The 19,364-nt window shown below is 39.4% G+C and overlaps 1 protein-coding gene across 1 annotated transcript; it reads right to left on the reverse strand.

The window, feature by feature from the left end:
* Window positions 1–1,445: 1,445 nt before the first annotated feature.
* TARS1 (threonyl-tRNA synthetase 1) lies at window positions 1,446–17,544 on the reverse strand. The gene is made up of 19 exons (XM_065861286.2): window positions 17,394–17,544; window positions 16,927–17,007; window positions 15,612–15,802; window positions 14,479–14,602; window positions 13,260–13,381; window positions 12,938–13,055; window positions 12,077–12,141; window positions 11,917–11,995; window positions 11,219–11,365; window positions 10,225–10,323; window positions 9,354–9,520; window positions 8,642–8,804; window positions 8,416–8,553; window positions 7,642–7,719; window positions 5,074–5,174; window positions 4,847–4,951; window positions 4,092–4,164; window positions 3,253–3,367; window positions 1,446–1,924 (listed from the first exon to the last, which is right to left on the reverse strand). Exons 1-19 carry the CDS (start codon window positions 17,412–17,414, stop codon window positions 1,776–1,778), a joined length of 2,136 nt encoding a protein of 711 aa, XP_065717358.1. The 5' UTR covers window positions 17,415–17,544; the 3' UTR covers window positions 1,446–1,775.
* Between the last annotated feature and the right edge of the window lie 1,820 nt (window positions 17,545–19,364).

The raw sequence follows: 19,364 nt of genomic DNA on the forward strand, positions 1-19,364 counted from the left end.
ATCCCTGCAGAACAAAAGGCAGAACTCTGTGAAAATCAACAAGTCCACTAGCCTAGGGGAAAGGTGGTTTGAGGTCGATTCCTAGAGAGAAACAGAGCTAGTGGCTCCATTTCACAGGAAAACAGTTATCTGCTCTACTTTACCTTCAACTTTCAAGGAAGTCCTTCTGCCCGAGGGTTAGCTGACATCTCATTCTGCTGTTTTGCACAAGCAGCAGTCACTTCAGAGCAAAGTCAGGCAAATGCGAAACACAGAATAACCCACTTAACCTTCAGCAAAATAAATTTAAAAGCAGTAAGGCAGTGGAAAGTCAATTTCCTCTCAGTTTTTGTTTGTTTGCCTTTTTTTTTTTTTTTTTTTTTTTTGTCCTTCCACAGCAGTTAGGTGGAACACTTAGTCAAAGTCAATCAAAAGAGAACGAAATAGATTTTGGTAAAAGTTGCTGGGGTTGTGGTCTGGTGAGGCTGAATTCTCAATACCTTCAAGTAGTGATATGTTACTGTCACTCCTGAGAGACAGGTGAGAAAAGGGTAGATGAAATGCTTCTGCCAAAACAATAAAAGAAATGGTGAGACCTGGATGTTTCCAAAAGACAGGACCATTGAAACCTGTCCTCAGATTTGTCTGATCTTTGACACGACTTTTTTAAAGACTTTGGCAAGAACTTCTTTAAAAGACCGCCTTTGGAAGCTGTTCAGGTCAGTTAAGATTAACTATGACCTAAAAACCTCTGACCATGATTTTATTTTTTATCAGTGACAGATATTTGCCTCACCAGCCAGATGTGAAAAAAATCCCTCAAAACAAAACAAAAACAAACACAAAACCAATTGATGACATCCCTCAACTGTGAGACAGGAGGAGCTGCTATCAGAGTATGAGATGCCCTGGACCAGATGTTGGGGAAGGAAGCATTCCATGGAAGGAGACTGTACTGTTAAACTGAAAAATCGCATTTGTCTTAATAATCATTATCCTTTTTACTTCGGTACATTCTTGTTTCTGCTGTGACATATATAGCCTTACTGAAAGGACAGCTCCGGGATAAGAATAGAAACACTCTTCCCAAGAATCCTGGTTTTCTTAGCTGTTTTTTTGCCTCTGCTTTGCCCTATTTCTTCCAGGCAGTCTTATCCCCCTTCTACAGCTACAATGACCTTACCACCTCACTGCTGCAGAAAGGGGTGTAACTGGCTCTAGTTAGCAGCTCGGTGCTCCATGCTATGCAACCCCACATTAGGAGTGTCATGCAGCAAGAGCTGAGATACTCCCCAAGGCACCAACTGGCATGGGAGACCTCTGGTCATTTCCCCAGTCACCCATCAGTTGATATTATGCAGCCAAGACTGCAAAGTATCACTTTCCTTGCTAAAGGACACACTCCAAAATCTGGTGCAGTACATGGTTACTATGTGTTTTCTTTTGTTTAACATTAATGAAAAACATTTATTACCAAAATGTATTTTATTCGTAACAGCGTAGTTAGAGTGCTATGTGTATCCCCAATTAACATTTCATTTTCCTTTGCAGTCACAGGAAGTCATTTCATCTTGCTTCATCTGTCATTGGTCAGAGGCCATGAAATTTCACTTCAAGGTTTGTGAAAAACTGATCTTTACAAAAAGAGACATTTCTGACTAAAGAAAAGTCTCTGCTAAAATGAGCAAGAGGTCCAACATGAAATACATTTCAAATCTGGTTCAACACAAAAACTGTGTGGTTAACCGAATTAGGAAAACTAGAATATTTTTTTATGCCAGGTGAAACAGATGATTTTAAAATTCCTCTTCAGCTTGTCTGGAGCGAGAGCATTTTAGTTCCAGCAGTCTCTTCACAGTGTCTCCAATTGTACACTCACCATGCACCTTGTTATCTCGGGTGCGGATATTAACCGTTCCACTTGCCTTCTCCTTTTCACCAACCACTAGAAACAGCCAAGATGCAAAGGAATGAACTTAACATTTAACAAGCTCTCTTTTTTTACCCCATTCCTTTAAACCTGAGGCATATTAAACAAGAAATTCTAAAAAGCTTACCAACCAACATATCAAATCCTTCTTTGCTCTCCTCCTACCTCCCCCCACTTATATCTGTAACAGCCAATAGCCTTATTTAATCTCACATAATTTAATAGGTTTTAGTATGTTATGAGTAGCAACTTAGGAAAATACGAGTAAAGAGAAAAATAAACTTCGGAAGTCCACCTTGACTTCTTATTAGAGAGAACCACAAAGTCAAAATGAGAAATAAACATTAAATACTCCATGGTCAAATATTAGAAAGACAACTTGATTGTAAATAACCAATAGCTATTTGTTTTCTTTACCAAGACAGCAAGACTGGAAAAATCTCAAAGCTATTTCACTTCAACTTTAAGATACAGATACCAAAATAATATATGTACACCTCATTACTAACACAAATTCTATGGAATATACTTGGAGGTTACTACAGGACGTTATATTTCTGGTACCCAATCTACATTTAGTGGGACAAGTCTTTGAAACAATCTCTGAAAAATTAGGTGAGATTTTTCCTCTGAGAGTCCATGCATTTGTTTGTGGTCTTGAAGATAAAGTGCAGTTGTGTCTTATCTGCATCATATGCTTGAAGTTTCAAAGAACAAAAGAACTTTATTCATGATTCTACCAATTACTCCAAGGGTAAAGTTTCTCTGTCAAAGGCTCCTACTGTAACACATTCTAGACTTTTTAGGGTCAATGCTAGAGCCTCAATTTACATGACAGAACTAACATGGTGCTTCAAATCACATTCTTCAGTGTCAGTTTCTAATTGTCCCTGCATCACACTCTCCTGGAATAGTCTTCTATGCATGCATGTATAGCTCAGATGTACAATACAGCCGAATCCAGTGAAAATATGATACTTCTTTCGCTACACTTGAAATAAGAGCAATAATTATCAGGGAGGTGGGGGAGGGATGAAAAACTGTTTAACAATCTGACTGACAAAGGGCAAGAGATTTCAGATATGTCTCCACATTGCTGACCAGAAGAAAGCCAAGACCTTTTTCTAAAGCAGCAGTAATGCCTTGAACCACAGTGACCTCCTTTCAGTGACAGCTGTACAAACCAGGAACGCCCATTGCATAGGTAGGATGGAGACTCTCAGGAGCAAAATGACCTGAAACACTGATCACCACTCTGCCTTGCTCACATAAGAAAGATCAAATCATGTAACCTATGCAAGAAAGTCAGTCAGGATAAGCTAAAAAAATGCACCATACATTACCCAGAATAAAGTTATACTGTGCAAGCTGAGCATTTCTGATCTTCTTGTTCAGCGTGCACCCAGGATCTACATCAACATCTGCCATTAATCCAGCATCATGGAAGTGCTGCCTGACCTAGAAGAAAAAGTATTTAAAGTGTCACTACAGGATATTCATTACAATGAACTATTTATGACTTGTACACTTAAGCCAGTCAGGCTTATCTGACTCCTAAAACAAAGGCATCATCACTGGCTCAGGCGTTGGAGATGAGCCCAGCTGAAGAAGTGGAAACAGGTCAGCTATCAGGCAAGTACATACACACTAAATAACTAAGTGGTGATGTGAACATCTAGTGTTTTTGGCTGAATAGTGATTTCAGTTTGATACTGTGAAAGGCAGCAGGATGGTGGAGCTTTCTGATCACTAATTTTTTTATGTTGAGACTATTTTATTTATGTATAATGTGCTTGAAAGAAATATAGAAGGTCTGCTGGATGCTAAATACTAAAAGACACATCTTCATCTTTCTGACTGCTTTTGCAAGATGCACATGGCCATGAATCTGAAGCGTTAGACAGCTTTTGAGATACAGAAAAAACTATGTTTTCCAAAAATAAAACCCTCACGAAGATCATAATTTGTTGTTTAGATACTCAAAATCTATTTCAAGTCCTCTTTAAGATAAATCTACAACTTCAGCAATTAATTGTCATTGTAATAGAAAAATTATACAATGTAATATGCAAAGACTTACAACATTAATCCCAGATAAATGTTATACTATTATTAATTAAAACCCAAGCATCTCAACTAAATACAATATAGTGAAAAAAATCCCCCAAACCATATACATCACCTTTTGAGCATACTCATCGCAGGCTGGTCCCACTGGTACCACCATTACCTGCTGTGGGGACAGCCAGAGTGGCCTTCAATAAACAAACAAAACAAGTTAATGTAGCTTTCAGTATTCCTTTAGTATGAAAAATCCTCTTAACAGATAGGACTAAAATCTACACAAGAGATTCATAAAGCCAGCTGCTTAGATTGGGTTCAGTGGCAGTGGCAGCCCTACACCCGTTATAATTTCTGTCCCAGAAAGAACAGTCTAAAAGAATTGCAGTGTGGAGAAAAGTCTTTTTGACCCGGAGATTCAAGTTGTGGTTTATAGCAGCCAACAAATCATAACTGAGTTGCTGAGTTTATGGCTAACTAATCATGACAAAACATTTATTTTTGAGTCTTGTTATAAACAGAGGGGTCATCCCCACCAGGTATTATGCTGCAGCAGGTAAAGGATATGGCCTGTATAAATGACTCATTGCAAGACAGCCCACCTGCAAAAGTAAAATTGACAGACATACACCTTGGGCAGACAAGCTGTAGGCTGCACCTGCATGAGTGGTATCATGTAGGGGCTACCATATCTAGAATTATTTAATATCTAAGGAAGGTGGTTCGGAAGGAATTGCCCTGTGGTACACCTACAGCATGTCTCTGTAGCCAGCAAGCAGAACAAACCCTCTTGATTCTTGCATGTTTGAGGCTAATTTCTCTTCTACATAAAGTGTTCGCTCAAACTGTAATAATACATTTACTTTTCCATTTTACCATTTGCCTCCATAGTTTTCAGTTAGAATGGCGATCATCCTCTCCACAGATCCCAATATAGCTCGGTGAATGATGACTGGTCTTGTCTTGTCATTGCCATCATGGCTGTGAAGAAAGGTTTGTTTTGTTTTAAATGTAAGTTTTTTTTTTTTTCTGGATGTAAACTTACATCTGTGACAGGGAAGTTAGATTATATAGCAATTAAAACCACCAGCCTCTGTGCTTACCTGACAAAGGTGAGGTTAAATCTGACTGGCAGCTGGAAGTCGAGCTGGATTGTAGCACATTGGTGGTAGCGGCCAATGGCATCTTTAATTTGAATATCAATCTTAGAAAGAAAAAGACAGAAACTTTTACTACAGTTTAAGATACAAGCATCCCATCTGAAAGCAAACTCTGTGTTAAGATGGAAGGTTTCACTCAACACAGAGGAACTATTTGTGGTTTTAGACAACATACTTTTACTTCAGCTACATAAGGACGTAAATCCAGGATATGATGGAAAAAAATATTAGAACTAAGAACTGATTGAGCAAGGAAAGAGACATCAATTCAAGACATTTAATACCTCAGACTACTCTTTGTGAGTTTCAATCTGCATCTTTGACAGGCCTGTTCAGTAACACTCAAGTGCAACATCAGAACTGAACATGTCTCATCAAAAGATTCCTTCGACCTCGAAGTGGCAAACTTCACTCCATCATTACACAGTGTTTTAATACTTTGTAATATAAATTCAGGGCATGAATGTAGGATGGGGAATCCTACTGTTATATAGTCTGCTCAGCAGTAGGGACCAAGTTAATCAATGACACTTGTTCTGACTATGAGTATCTACAGTCAAGCCTATTCTTTCTATTGCTCCTTACACTTTAATCCTGAGTACTTACAAGTTACACAGAGAGACAGATATAAAACAGTAGATTTATGGTGTCCTGACCTTATTTATTTACCATGTTGCTCTCTTATTCATTATTTTTCCAGTATGGCTATATGTTAGGGCTGTGTGCTCTTTTTTAATTTATGTGTCAAACAAACAGATCAGTGTTTTATTAACTGAAGTTTTAAACGTCTTACAATTTTGCACTCAGAAGTCAGAGTTTATCCATAGTTCAGCTACTACCAAAGAGCTTCTATCAAAATAGAATTATTTACACCCTTCTTTAATTTCAAATCACCCAGTAAGCAGAGTAGAGAAAAAAATCCAGGGAGTTTAAAGGTACCCTAGATGTAGACTGTAACTTAAAAATATAACTTTAACTAGCTTCCATTAAAACCAGTGCAAAATGCTACATTTGCTCACCTTTGGCCAAAGTGTATCAGGAGCAAGTATAAAGTTAATTAAGGTTAACTAAGGTTCCTGTAGCTATTTGTCTTATTTAAAATCAACTGAGGAAACTACTATATCTTGTTTGCATTTCAGATTATGAATGATTAGCTGCTGTAACACATTTCACATACAACCAATAAAATTAAATTGATTCAATAACTGTACAGAGAGAAATCAGAACCAGTTTACTAGATGACTGAATGTAGACAAATATCGTGCAGATTTATTAGGGAAAGATTTAGAAGTAATTCTGGAAGGGTCTCTGTCCTTACACTCAAAGATACCAGGAAATTTTCAGAAAGCTCTACTTAATCTGTGCAAACTGAATACAGAGCTTTAAAACAAAACAAAACAAAAAAACCCCAAACAAACACAAAAAAACCAACAACCTCCCCCACAAAAAAACAAAACCACAAAATCAAATCAATATACCAAAACTCACCAGCAACTCAAAGCAACAAAACTGTGCCAGTAAAAGCAGCATTTTTCAAAAATCTGTTTTACCAGTAAGTCTATTTTTGTTTTTCTCATGACTTAAGATTCACTCAAAGCCCGAATAATTATTTCTAATGCAGCAATTGCTGTGGTAATACAGATCTTACAGTGCCACCTTCTGTTCACATCTCCCAAAAAAACCAATCAGCTCTGTTTAAACAGCAGACATATAGTTGATACTTGGAAACCAAGTTTAATTAACAAAAGGAGTGTAAACCAGGAACTCATAGTATTGTTTCTTTTTCAAGTACGTCAGACTTTATGTATCTGGAAAACCACAAAATTTCAGCCATACAGCATCTTAAAATGGTAGTGAAAAACTATTAAAAAAATCCACTCTTCCTCATCCCAGCTCTTAACAATCTCAGCTTGTACCAGGTTGTCTGTTTAAGAATAACTTTTGTCCTACATCCTCCAGTCAAACCTAAACAGTACCAATTTAGAAATGCATGCTGACATTGACAAATTTAGTTATAACATTAAGTTGGAAGGGAACGTACGGGACAATAAATGAAAAATAAAAGTTGCCTTTACCAAGAAGATAACAAATAAAACTCAAGAGCACCACCACACTATTTTCTACCCTTTGCTCATAATAAAATATGAGAAAAAAATCTTTATGTATTCAAGGTGTCCCTCTGTATTTAACTAACTTAGAGCAAAATGTTAACTAAATGGAGAGGTTGTCTTCACCAGGTATCTATCTGAAGTAATCTGACAAACATTCTGCACAAATAAATGTCCAACACTTGTCTTACTGGGGAATGTGACTTTTAGTATCATTTTGTAAACACAGGAAGACTTTGATTTTTTTTTCCTGTTCTGTACTACAAAGAACAGTATTTGCATGCTACCCCTACTGCCACAATTACAGTAGTATCAATGGAAAGCAAGGAGTTGTATAACTTTCATCTGCCTCTTCCAACACAATTAAAACCTTAACCCAGCTAGGGGTTAGCAACACACTAACCTTAGGTCCATAAAAAGCTCCATCACCAGGGTTTAACTCCCACTTCTCACCGAAGTCATTGAGGCTGTTTTCCAGTTGCTAGAGATAAAGGACACAAACTCAGTGTTTCTCAATAATTTGCCATCTTACCTTATTACAGCATCAGGTCAGCCTGCTGCAGCCTGCTGCTACAGATACACAACACTATCAATTCTCAGTACTTCTCAGTTACAGCAAAAAAAAAAAAAAAAGTCCCAACTTAAACAAACAAAATTAATGCATTCATTTTGGAAGAGGCCAATCAAGCAGCATTAGGTAAGATACGATAAACTTTTATGCTAGATTTGAAGTTTGTAGGTCATATTGAGCAGGGATCCACCCTGATATACCTCATGTCTATCTCTGTCCTATCTTCTCCCCAGCAATGCACCTGCAGGGGCTAAGCCCATCCTTTTAATCGTGAAAGCAACCTGGCTTTTGGAAGATGGCTGTAAGTCTTATTAAGTCAACTTACAGAGGCTAGCAGAATTGGTTCTCTTTTCTTGTTATTTTTTTTATTAATTATCAAAAAATACAATGAGAGTGAGAAGGAGAGGTAATTTGATTCTGACAAGGAGATTGCTTCTTTATGGAGAGTAAGCTATTTACAGCAGCCAGACTGTATTGAAGGCAGTTATTAAAGTTATATTGCTCATGTCCAGCTGTCACCGTACGTCCTAGAAGGCAATATATTCTTAAAGGACTTCCAGCTGCAGCCTTGCTTTCATATAAAAAGTTAATAAAATTACTGTTTACCTTTTCAGCTTGATTCCACACTTCAATATCTCCCAGGTACTTTTCAGGACGAGTGGAGAGATTCAGTTTAAAGGAAAATCCGAAGACATCATACACAGCACGCAAGAACTGCAGACAACTCTTTATCTCTTCTTCAATCTTTATGAGAGTAAAAATAAGGTCTCAAATACCAAAAAATCAGTTAATCTTATTTTAATACCTGATTTCATTTAACAGCAGCCCATACCTGTTCCATTGCACAGAATATGTGAGCATCGTCCTGCTGGAACCGACGTACTCGAGTGAGTCCTGTCAGAGCTCCTGACAGTTCATTGCGATGCAGAACACCAAAATCAGCCAACCGTAATGGCAGCTCACGCCATGATCTTGGACGATGATCAAACATAAGGCTGAAGGAAAAGTTTATTGCTTGAACCTCAGCCAGAATCAAAATTATGCAAAGAACAGTCAGTGAGAAGCAATCAACCTAAGCATAATGCTAACAATTAATCAGAAAACAACCATCATTAATATCTAGTTTTGTCACTAAAACAAATGCAGATCATCCTTTCATAGGTGGTAGGTTTTCCCCACCTCACCGAGAGAAGATAAAACAGCTCCTAAAACTGAGCATTAAAACATGAATGCCTAAATTGCCACAAAATTGTCAATGCCTCAGTATTTATTTTGGATATCCATGTTTTGTAGTACCAAGGTAAGCTTCATGTTTAAACTACAGTCACTGTTACGATGGAAAAATGACATTTCCCTGTGTCTCAAGCAAAGAGAGCACACAGACAACAAGACTCATAATTACATCACTCCTGGCAGCATGTCACATCTGGATACCTGAAGATAGCCCTCTTCACAATTACGCAGGCAAAATTAATGAGTAAAAGAAACAGGATTTCTTTTTTTTCAGCATCATCTTTGGTAAACTGGATTTGCTATGTATTTACCAGTGTCCTGGACAGTTCATAGGCTTCAGAGCAAAGATTTCTTTCTCCACTTCAAAGGAAAATATGTTGTCACTGTAATGCTGCCAGTGCCCAGAAGTCATCCACAGTTTGCTGTTGAAAACATTTGGAGTGACAACCTCCTGGAATCCACGTTTTCGATACTCACTCTAAAACAACAGATCCGGTATATAAAATGACTAATAAAGCAAACAAAAGTAATGGTAGTCAGCCTCAATCCTCTGCCATAAAATTATACAAATACTGTCTCACGAAAGTCCATGACTTGAGGAGGACAGGGGAAGAGAGGAGAGAAAAATTCAAGTTGGACATGACTGAATACATCCCTTCCACTACCACCACCCTTCCACCAAACAATTTCTTTGCAGTAAGCAAGTAGAACAAGTTTCCTCCCTGCAAGCACAGCAGCACACTCTAATTATTCAATTATACTTGACTGCAGCCCAAACATAAAATAAGACTACAGACTCTAAATATTACAACAGGAAGATCAGGGATTTTTTTTTTTCTATGCATAATTGCATAAGAAATAGTTCTACAAGGTCAAATCTAATATGTTTATTTAAATAAATCAATTGCATTAGTGCAACTGCTGTAGTGTGAGCTTAGATGTTAAAGAATTCATACTACAAAGCATCATTATCACTGCTTTTACTGCAGGTATGAAGTATTGACAAAAACAGAACTTAGCAGAGATTGTGACAAGATCACTTCAAAGAAACCAGGTTTCTTTAGTTCCATGGTTTACAGAACTACGAGATTAAAATAAGTTGAAATGAAGGACTGTTAATACTGTTATATGTAGCATCAAGCAATTTCCTCTATCAGATGATTTCCAAAAGACATTACTTACCCGGATGAATTCAATTAATGTGTTGTAAATGTAAGCTCCTTTTGGCAAGAAAAAACAGCTACCAGGGCTGAGCTCATGAAAGAAAAACAGTTCTTGGTCCTGCAGAAAAATATATTAAAAATTTGGTATTTATACACCACATTTTTCACTTAACGTTCACAAATTAATTACTACTGACTAGGCATGCCTGAGAAATGTTTTTTAAAAAAAAAAAAAGCAGCACACCTAAAAAAATGCAATACCAATAGAACAATGCATTTTCACTAGTATTTATGTATCTACCAGTACTTATAGGGGAGATTGTTCCGTTTCCGATTTCATTACTGATGCTCCAAAACGTCACGTTTATGTGTAACTCCTAACTGTGCCCCACAGCTCTTTGTACACTGACAAGTAATGTAGAGTTCTGATTCTGCAGCTAATCATTTGCACATGAACTGAATGTGTGAACTGTTGGATGCTGTTGTGATCAACTGTGCACATGCTTGTAGTCTGCATATAGTTAACTCTTTTGCATATTTTCCTGATGTTGTAGCAGTACACTTTGTAAGAGTGTTCAGAACTATCTATTACCTGACAGAAAATCAAAAAACAACAACAAAAAAATAGAAACGTATTACAGATTTGGAAATCATACAGAAGACCTGCGAGTGAATAGGCTGCAACAAACTGTGTAGGAACAAGCATTGCCTGCAGACTGAAATTTTCGTGTTTTGTAGACCAAAGTGTTCATGTGCTGTTCTGGCAGGTCTGTGTAATAAGGATGTCATTGTGTTTAAAGCAGCAAAAAGTCAAGAAGTCTAAAGAGTAATTTGCTTTAGGACTTTTGACAGTTTTCAAGAGAAAAGTATCTGATTTTGCAACTTGCTTGAAGGTACAACTGTGCCACATCTTGGTTGTGGCAGTAAGTATACGCTATCCACAAAATGATTCTAGTCAAGAGGTTACATCCACACAATGTTTGTGAAGTACATAACCAGAAAAACAGTCTCACCCGCCCAATTTTTCTGTGATCTCTGTTTTTAGCCTCCTCCTGAAATTTCTCCCATTCCTTCAACATTTTTGCATCTGGGAAAGATATTCCGTAGATCCGCTGGAGGGATTCCATATCAGCCTTACCTTCCCAATAGGTAGAAGAATTCTGTATGCAAAAAATAAATGAAACACTGAAAAAAAAGAGGAACCTCCACATTTTACTACTACTACCTGCTACGAAAAGGCATGCAAATATCAATAAACCACTATACCTAATGTATGACAACTAAAGCATAGGTAGAGATTTAATCTTAAATTCAGAGAAAAATCCAGAAACAACAGGTGAACACAGTATGTAAAAATAGTTTAATGCTCTCTTGTCTTTTTTTAAGCCTATTTTCTCTCTTTGTAGCTATCCTACTCCAACTGTTTATTCACACTCAGCTATACTAATCAGTTGAGCAAAAACTATAAACTCTGATAGTGTTCAGCCGAGCCTTAAGCCACATTCATGTTTCTATCTGTGTTGGAAGTGCAGGTCCTGCACACTATCTGAATATCATTCTAGCACACAACCTTTTCCCAATTTGTTACACTGAGTTTTTGGCCAGGTTGACCATTTCATGGTACATTCCTGGATAAGCCATCACCATGTTGTTTAAAGACAGCAACACGTTTTCAGTGAAAACATTTGTCTAAGGCAGTTTCAGTACTTACCTTATGAATTTTTATGGTTTTTATCTTGCCAGTATGTCTGACATGAGGCCCTCTGCATAAATCTATCAAGGGACCACACCTAAGAATAGGAAAACAATAATTTAGTGTACTTCATCCTAGAAAGACATATCCAGTAATATTATGACACATGCATAATTACCTGTATACTGTTGTAGTTGGAGTATTGACCTTCTCATTCAGGATACGACACTTGAATTTATTATACTGAGAAGAAAAGCAGCACACAAATTTGTTAACTCCTTGTTAAGCAAGAGAACTGGCCAGCAGTTTAAATTATTTGCAAACCTGATGTTATGCTGCATCAAAAGAGGATTATAAGACAGATAGTTAAGCAGTGGAGCAAGCTGCCTAGAGAGCAGGTTGTGCAGTCTCCATCCTTCAATGTTTTGAAGGCCCAAGTGGAAAAGCCCTCAAAAACCTGCTCTGACTTCAGTGTTGACCCCATGCCCTCTGCATGAGATCGGACTGGAGACCTATGGAATTACCTGAATGACACTGTGATTCTCCTCACGTCCTGACAGTGTAAACTGAGTAACGCCTACCTCAGGAATGCCAGAAAATCATTTGCAGCTAGGTACTAAAGAGAAAGGATCAGCTTTCAGTTTTGCTTGGACTTTCTCTGAAGTCCTCATTCTTAAAAATGTTTTATGAAGCTTTCTGAATGCACTGGCACATGCAGTTGTAGTACCACCACAGCATTTTACTAACAGACAACACAATACAGGCATATAACTGCACGTAATATATTGCAAATTTACATCTGTCGGAAATAAATGAAGAATGTGGCTTCAAAGGTTTTGCCAAGATCACCCAGGGGAAGAAAGCACATTCTCAAGAAACTAAGAATTACACCTTCCCTCATTTTTTCTGTTAAGTATCAATGAGCTTACAAGAACATGTCACCTTGAAAAATAAGTTTAATAGACCTTCCTGTGGCTAAGCTACAAATACTTAAAGAATAACTGCAGGATGCTAGAAACAACCTTCTAAAACAGCCTACCTTAAACATTTCAAGTAGTGTTTCCTTCTTAACTTCCAGCCTTTCAAAGACTTGTTTTTCCTTCATTATCTTTTTGCATAAAGTTTCCAAAGCAGAGAAGTCATTACTTGATACACCCCTAAAATAAACATGCAAAAAAGTGAATCATTCTTGCTTTCACTTGCAAGTTCTGATTCAGTTCCAATGCAGTAGATTTTGGGTGGGACACACTGCAAAGAACAAAGCAGTCTGCGGATGACTTTGCTCCAGAAACAAGCAGATGACAGAAACTTTGCTGTGACTGCCACCCCCTACTACTAAGAAAGAAAAATACAAAACCTACCCTTCCTCAAGGAACATGTCGTAATAAAATCCATTTTCTATTGGCGGGCCATAGCACAAACAGCCACCATAGATTCGCTCCATTGCTTCACCCATTATGTGAGCACTTGAGTGCCAGTATACCTAGTGGAAGCAAAAAAAAAGAGAGGAATAGGCACAATGCATTTCTTAGTATTTTATTGAAAACGTATTCTGACACATCTGCTTTTGAGGATACTTGATCCAGATTCCAAATTAGCACAGTCTACAAAACAGGAAGAACCTGCCCAGCACCACTCTTATCCTAAGCACCAATAATTCCAAGAGGTAACACTGGAAAATTGTTTACGGTGTGGCAGCAAATAATTCTTATTTTCAACTACTGTTGAAATGATTCAGTTATTGTCAAGAAGTCAGGAAACTGATTCAGAAATTTTTCTTTCTATGAACTTCCATCAGCTCTGCATAAAGACCAAAAGGTGCACTTTCAATACAAGGCTGTGGTCCTAATCCAAACATTTTATGCACGGGAAATCCTTCACTGAAGCAGAACAGCCCACAAAGTTAAAAATTACACTCCTTCTTATTATATACCCAAAGCTTTCACAAATTAAAAACAAATCTATAGGACTTAATCTGCTTTTATTTGTACAGAGAAGAAAACACAAATCTCACAGGAACCATCATTTAGCCAACATGAAAACCCTAATTTGAATGCAAGCCCTCTGTGATTAACTTGACTGACAGCTTCTTGTACCAGATAACTTCTTCTAAAGACAGTAGTCATAAATGTACTGGATATCCACATTTATCTGAATGAGTAGCCAAAACAAAGTATGTACTTCTGCAAGTACAAAGTAAAAGCAACCTACTCAGTACTTTTATGATTGTATATAAACAGTACTTTTGTATTCAGTATTGTTTTCAAAGTCAGTGTTGAAAAGATCATTTCAAAAGACCAACTTTAGATTAACATGAAGGTTGCAAATATAAAATTTTAATGAGAACAGATGACATAAACTACAGCAACTGCTAGAAGACTTGTACAAATACACAGCAGAAAGTGCATTATCTGCAGTACCACAACTCCTTTGTAAGGAACTATTAGAAAATGCAGATGTACCTACAGAGCAAACCTGTTCCCTCTTCATATTCTGACCACAGTCAAGAAACAAAACACTCATTGAGGCTTAGTTTAATGCAAATCCAAGGGCAAACAAAATTTGGTAGAAGGTACTCACTGCTTGAGCCTCTTCATCTTCAAACTTAAGCAGCTCCAGGGTGCAATCCTCCTCCAAAGGACGGTCTAGATCCCAAACCATCTTGTTCACTTTAGCAATAACAGTGTTGTCAGCTAAGCCCTGACTACAGAATAAATACATGGTATAGAATCTTCTGAAACCAGCAAGTAGAAGTTCCCCAAATTTGCTCTCCACATTGAATAAAATTTTCAGGAGTGCTCGGAGTGGATACAGTGTCATACATAAATTTCAAATAAAAGAGTGGTTTAGCCAGTTTTGAACATTTACAAAAATCCTACTCAGACCTCAGAGTTGAGGGAAGAAAACTGTGCTGTATACTCAACATTCATACATTCATTAACACATAAGACTTAGAGGCAGCCACCTAGAAGTACTAACCTGACTTGAATATCTTATTACAATAAAAGGCAGAGCTTCTCTTTTAAAAATTAATAGCATTTCTGAAGTAGTAACTTTACAGTTTTGTTTCCACCATGCAAACATGCTTTTCTTGATCCCAAATCACAAAAGCAAAACCAGTTCCAATGACAAGGCACCTAAGCATGGAAAAAAATGGCATTTCACCTCTAAGAATCACCCAGTTTTTGCAATTTTAACTTAGGGTGTCCAATGTGCATTGCTCATACCTATTACACAGCTAGTCTGAGTAACCTGGAGATGTGCAATGCTCTTTTTGATGAGTGTCTCCCATGGAAGTAAAAACACAGTTAAGTGAAAGATACTCATACTGTTAACTCTCTCTGAAATCAAATGAAACATCACCCAGCAGTCATCTTCCCCAGGTTGATGCAAATGAGTTTCCAGGTGCTAACATCAAGCCTGATTAAATTTATTACCAAACTAGTCCTTAATACGACAACAATACTTGTCATGAAAAATCTCCAAGTAATGTGTGTCTATAATATGTCAATTATATTCTTATATAATTCTAGAAGCTGTATCTTCATAAGGCAAAAAAAATTACACTACAAAACTAGAACCTTATTGGTTACCTCCAACTTGAGATAAATTACTACGAGAGAGGTTGTACCTTAGCCGTACCCTCATGGCCACAACCAGCAGACATAGAGCTGTAATAAAATGATCAAGTGTATCACAAAATAGAATCATACCTAATTCCACAAGCAATTTGATAAGGAGTAGTCTTCCAGGATTCAGCATCAACCTGCTTGCCATCAGGTAATGTAACTTTGATGGGTTCACTATCATTTGCAGCTCTTTCTGCAAGGAGTGCGTCATGTTCAGCTTTAAGTTTATTGTACATCTCTAAACGCTCATTGATAAATTCAGGCCAGGGATTCAGCTATTTATAATGAATAAAGAGAAAGGGAAAAAATGGATTAATATTAGAGTAATCTAAAAACACATTACGTCAAGAATGCAAACAGAATGGCTATACTTCTCACAAGCAGCTATGTGACCATATATGTGCTGCATCTAGCAAATAATCATTGTTATTAAAGATTAATTATATAGTAATAACACTTCAGCTTCATGCAAATTATTGCTTTGAAACATAGCACTGTGCATATTTTTTTTAATAAGCTACACCTGTGTTAATAAGCTACTACATAGCTTATTAAACACCTATTTAATAAGCTCCACAAGGACTAAAATCAATTTGAAGAGGCTGTAGAAGTTCCAACACAAAACCAGATTTTTCTTATTCAGTCAAGAGACTGAGGGAGCACCTCTACTCCGTGCCACCTGGACAGGACCTGACTCCAGTCTATACATCATACAATGACATCAGGACCATCATCTTGGTCATAACCAAGGTTATACAGCCATGTAGTTGGTTCAGGATTAGTGCTGGCCCTCTGTGCAGTCAGAGGGATCTGTGTTTACCCACCATGACAACAGAACACACAGCACACCTTAGGCAGACTCTCCTCAGCCCAGAGCCCCACTGTCAACCTCTTGCTGCACACAGAGACACAGTGAAAAGAGCAACCGTGGCCATCAGAGCCGCTCTCCCATTACACCAATATCATAGAATCACTTTGTTTGAAAGAGGCCATTAAGATCATTGAGTCCAATCATAACCTAACACTGGCACTAAAACATGTCCCTAAGATCCTCATCTACCTGTCTTTTAAACACATCCAGGGATGGTGACTCCTGTTTAAACACCTGACAACACTTTCCATGAAGAAATTTTTATTAACATCGAATCTAAACTTCCCCTGGTGCAACGTGAGGCCATTTCCTCTCATCCTGTCACTTGCTACTTGCAAGAAGAGACCATATAACTTGGTGTAAATAGCAACAAAGTCACTTCGTGGCAAACTTCAGTGAAACAAATAACAGTGGGGAAAGGAGCAACTGTAACATCAGGAAGTCCTTCAGAAGGACGCACTGCAGCAGTACAGAGCACAGCACCCATCAGACCGCATCTTTCCACCCCCAAGGCCCACGACTGCTCACCTCTGTCCGCCCTCCGTCGCCGCCCCCTTCCTTCATCTTCTTCTTTCCGCAGTCTGCCTTTTTTTCTTCCCCAGCATTTACCTGAGGAGGGCGAGCACCATTTCCTCACTCTCCAGCAGTCGCTCACACCTACGCCGCTTTAACACCCCTGCCCTCCAGCCCCACAAACCAGAAAAAGACCTAACCCCTTCGCCCCAGGGAATGCCAGCCCAGCTCCCTGCTCTTTTCCCTTCAGGTAAATCCCACCACTTTACGACCCTGCTGCCCCGGGGCTGGGGAAACCCCTGGTGCGGGGCGGGGAGAGGCCTACCGGCCTACCGGCCTCCCGCTGCCCGCGCTGTCCCCTCGGCCACGCTCCCCGCGTCTGACAGGGACGAAGGGGTCGCCGCGCCGCAGGACACCCCTCGACCCGCGGGAAGAGGGAGAGCCGGTGCTCCGGCACGGCCGGCCGGCGCTGCCGGGCCCACCTGGCTATCGGCGCCCGCCATTGCCTCGCACAGACCAGCCCGGCGCAGCAGGGAAGGGGCGGGTGCGGCCCCGCGCAGGCGCCTCCCGGCCGCCGCAGCTGATGCAACTCTGGGCGGCCGCTCCGAGACGGCCTCACCCGTCACAGGCGGGACGATGCGGGGTGCTGACCGCGCACTGGGGAGTGTGGCCGGTGCGGCGGGAGTGAGGCTGCCGGTGAGGGGCCCGGCAACTCAACATGGCGGAGCCCCTGCCGGCACCCGCAAGGGCGGGAAGCAGGGCCGGGGCCCCTGTCCCACCAGCCCTGCTTCCCGCGCCCCTGCGGGGACAAATGTAACCAACCTTTCCCCGCCAGCAGGGATGTCGGGCCCCGCGGAGATGGCAAGGGGCTGACTGGTGTTGTGGCACTCAGGGAGGCCTGGCTACGCTTCCCATGACACAAGAGATTTAGTCACGAGTAGAATCATACAATAGTTTGGGTTGGAAGGAACCTTCAAAACTCATCTAGTCCAAACCCCCTGCCATGAGCAGTGACATCTTCAACTAGATCAGGTTGCTCAGAGCTCTGTCCAGCCTGGCCTGGAATGTCTCCAGGGATGGGCAACCTGGGCCCGTTTTTCACCACCCTCACTGTAAAAAATGTCTTCCTCATGTCCAGCCTGAATCATCTCTCCCTTAGTTTAAAACCACTACCCCTTGTGCTGTCACAACAGGTGGATCAACTAATGCAAGTAACCTTTGCGAAGGAGACATAAATAAATAAATAAATACAGAGATAGATAGATACGTAGATAGATAGATAGATAGATAGATAGATAGATAGATAGATAGATAGATAGATAGATAGATAAGCTTGGCCAATGCCTGATTTCTCATGATGGGGGAAGGTGGAAGAGAGTCTGAAGAGAGGTTCTGTCACACCTGGATGGTATGAGCAGTTTGCTCAGCCCTGCGTGGAGGGGAGGCTCCACATTGGAGGTACCAACGTGTAAGAACAGGATGTGATAGGTGCTGCTGTTTGGATTTTAACCTTCCTAACCTTCACGCAGTTGTTTTTATCTTACAACGAGTAATATTTTCATTTAGGAGAACTGCTTTCTCTCAGCACGTTCTCGTGGTGGCCATGGACTCCCAGAATGATCGGTCCCAGGGCCTCAAATGTGTGGTGGACTTGCTCAGTAACCCAGTTTAAGAAAGATGTTTATTACAAGATTTGTTGTTTTCAAGAAATCCTGGCATAGCACCCTTGCTTTAAAGAGTCTAAATCGGGGGTCAGGGCTTGGATCTCTGCTGCTTGCAGGGCACCCAACAGCAGATTGTGCCTCCTTTAACAGTGGATTCCTCTTCAGCTGCAGCAATGATCTGGAATTTTAGAGTGCTAAATTCAGCTAAAACACGCTTAGATGAACACCAGAGCGCCTCGGACTCCACAGACTTAAGCGCTGTAAGAAAAATGTTCAGGAAAAACACGTTTTTATAACTTTGCAACACTAGTAATGTAGTGGTGAAGGATGATTTAGAGAACATCACCACATTACTTGGCCACAAATATAGCACCTTAAAAAGAATTCAAATGTTTGTATATTTTTGAAATATTAAAATGGGAAGGTGTAATAAATCTGAACTTAAAGACAGGATCAGCGCCAAACCTGAATAGTTTATTTGCTGTCTAAAAGTAAAGATCTGAGCAGCACAAGTATTAGCAAAAAACCACATTTCTTAAATAGCTTTATTTAATAATATATGTACCGTGTTGTGTAGCAATACAATGTTTAGTAATACAAAGGATGTTTGTGTTTAAGCACTCATTTTCAGATTTGCAATATCTCCTAAAACCTTCTTGTGCGCACCGCTGGCAACTGGCTAAAAGATGGCACATTGCAAAACTTATAGATAAATTATCTAACTCCAAAATGAACAAAAAAACTGTAGTGCTACTGTTAAAGAGAAAAGATGATATTTCAACAGCAACA

Source organism: Patagioenas fasciata, chromosome Z, assembly GCF_037038585.1.
Source record: "Patagioenas fasciata isolate bPatFas1 chromosome Z, bPatFas1.hap1, whole genome shotgun sequence".
NCBI lineage: Eukaryota > Metazoa > Chordata > Aves > Columbiformes > Columbidae > Patagioenas > Patagioenas fasciata.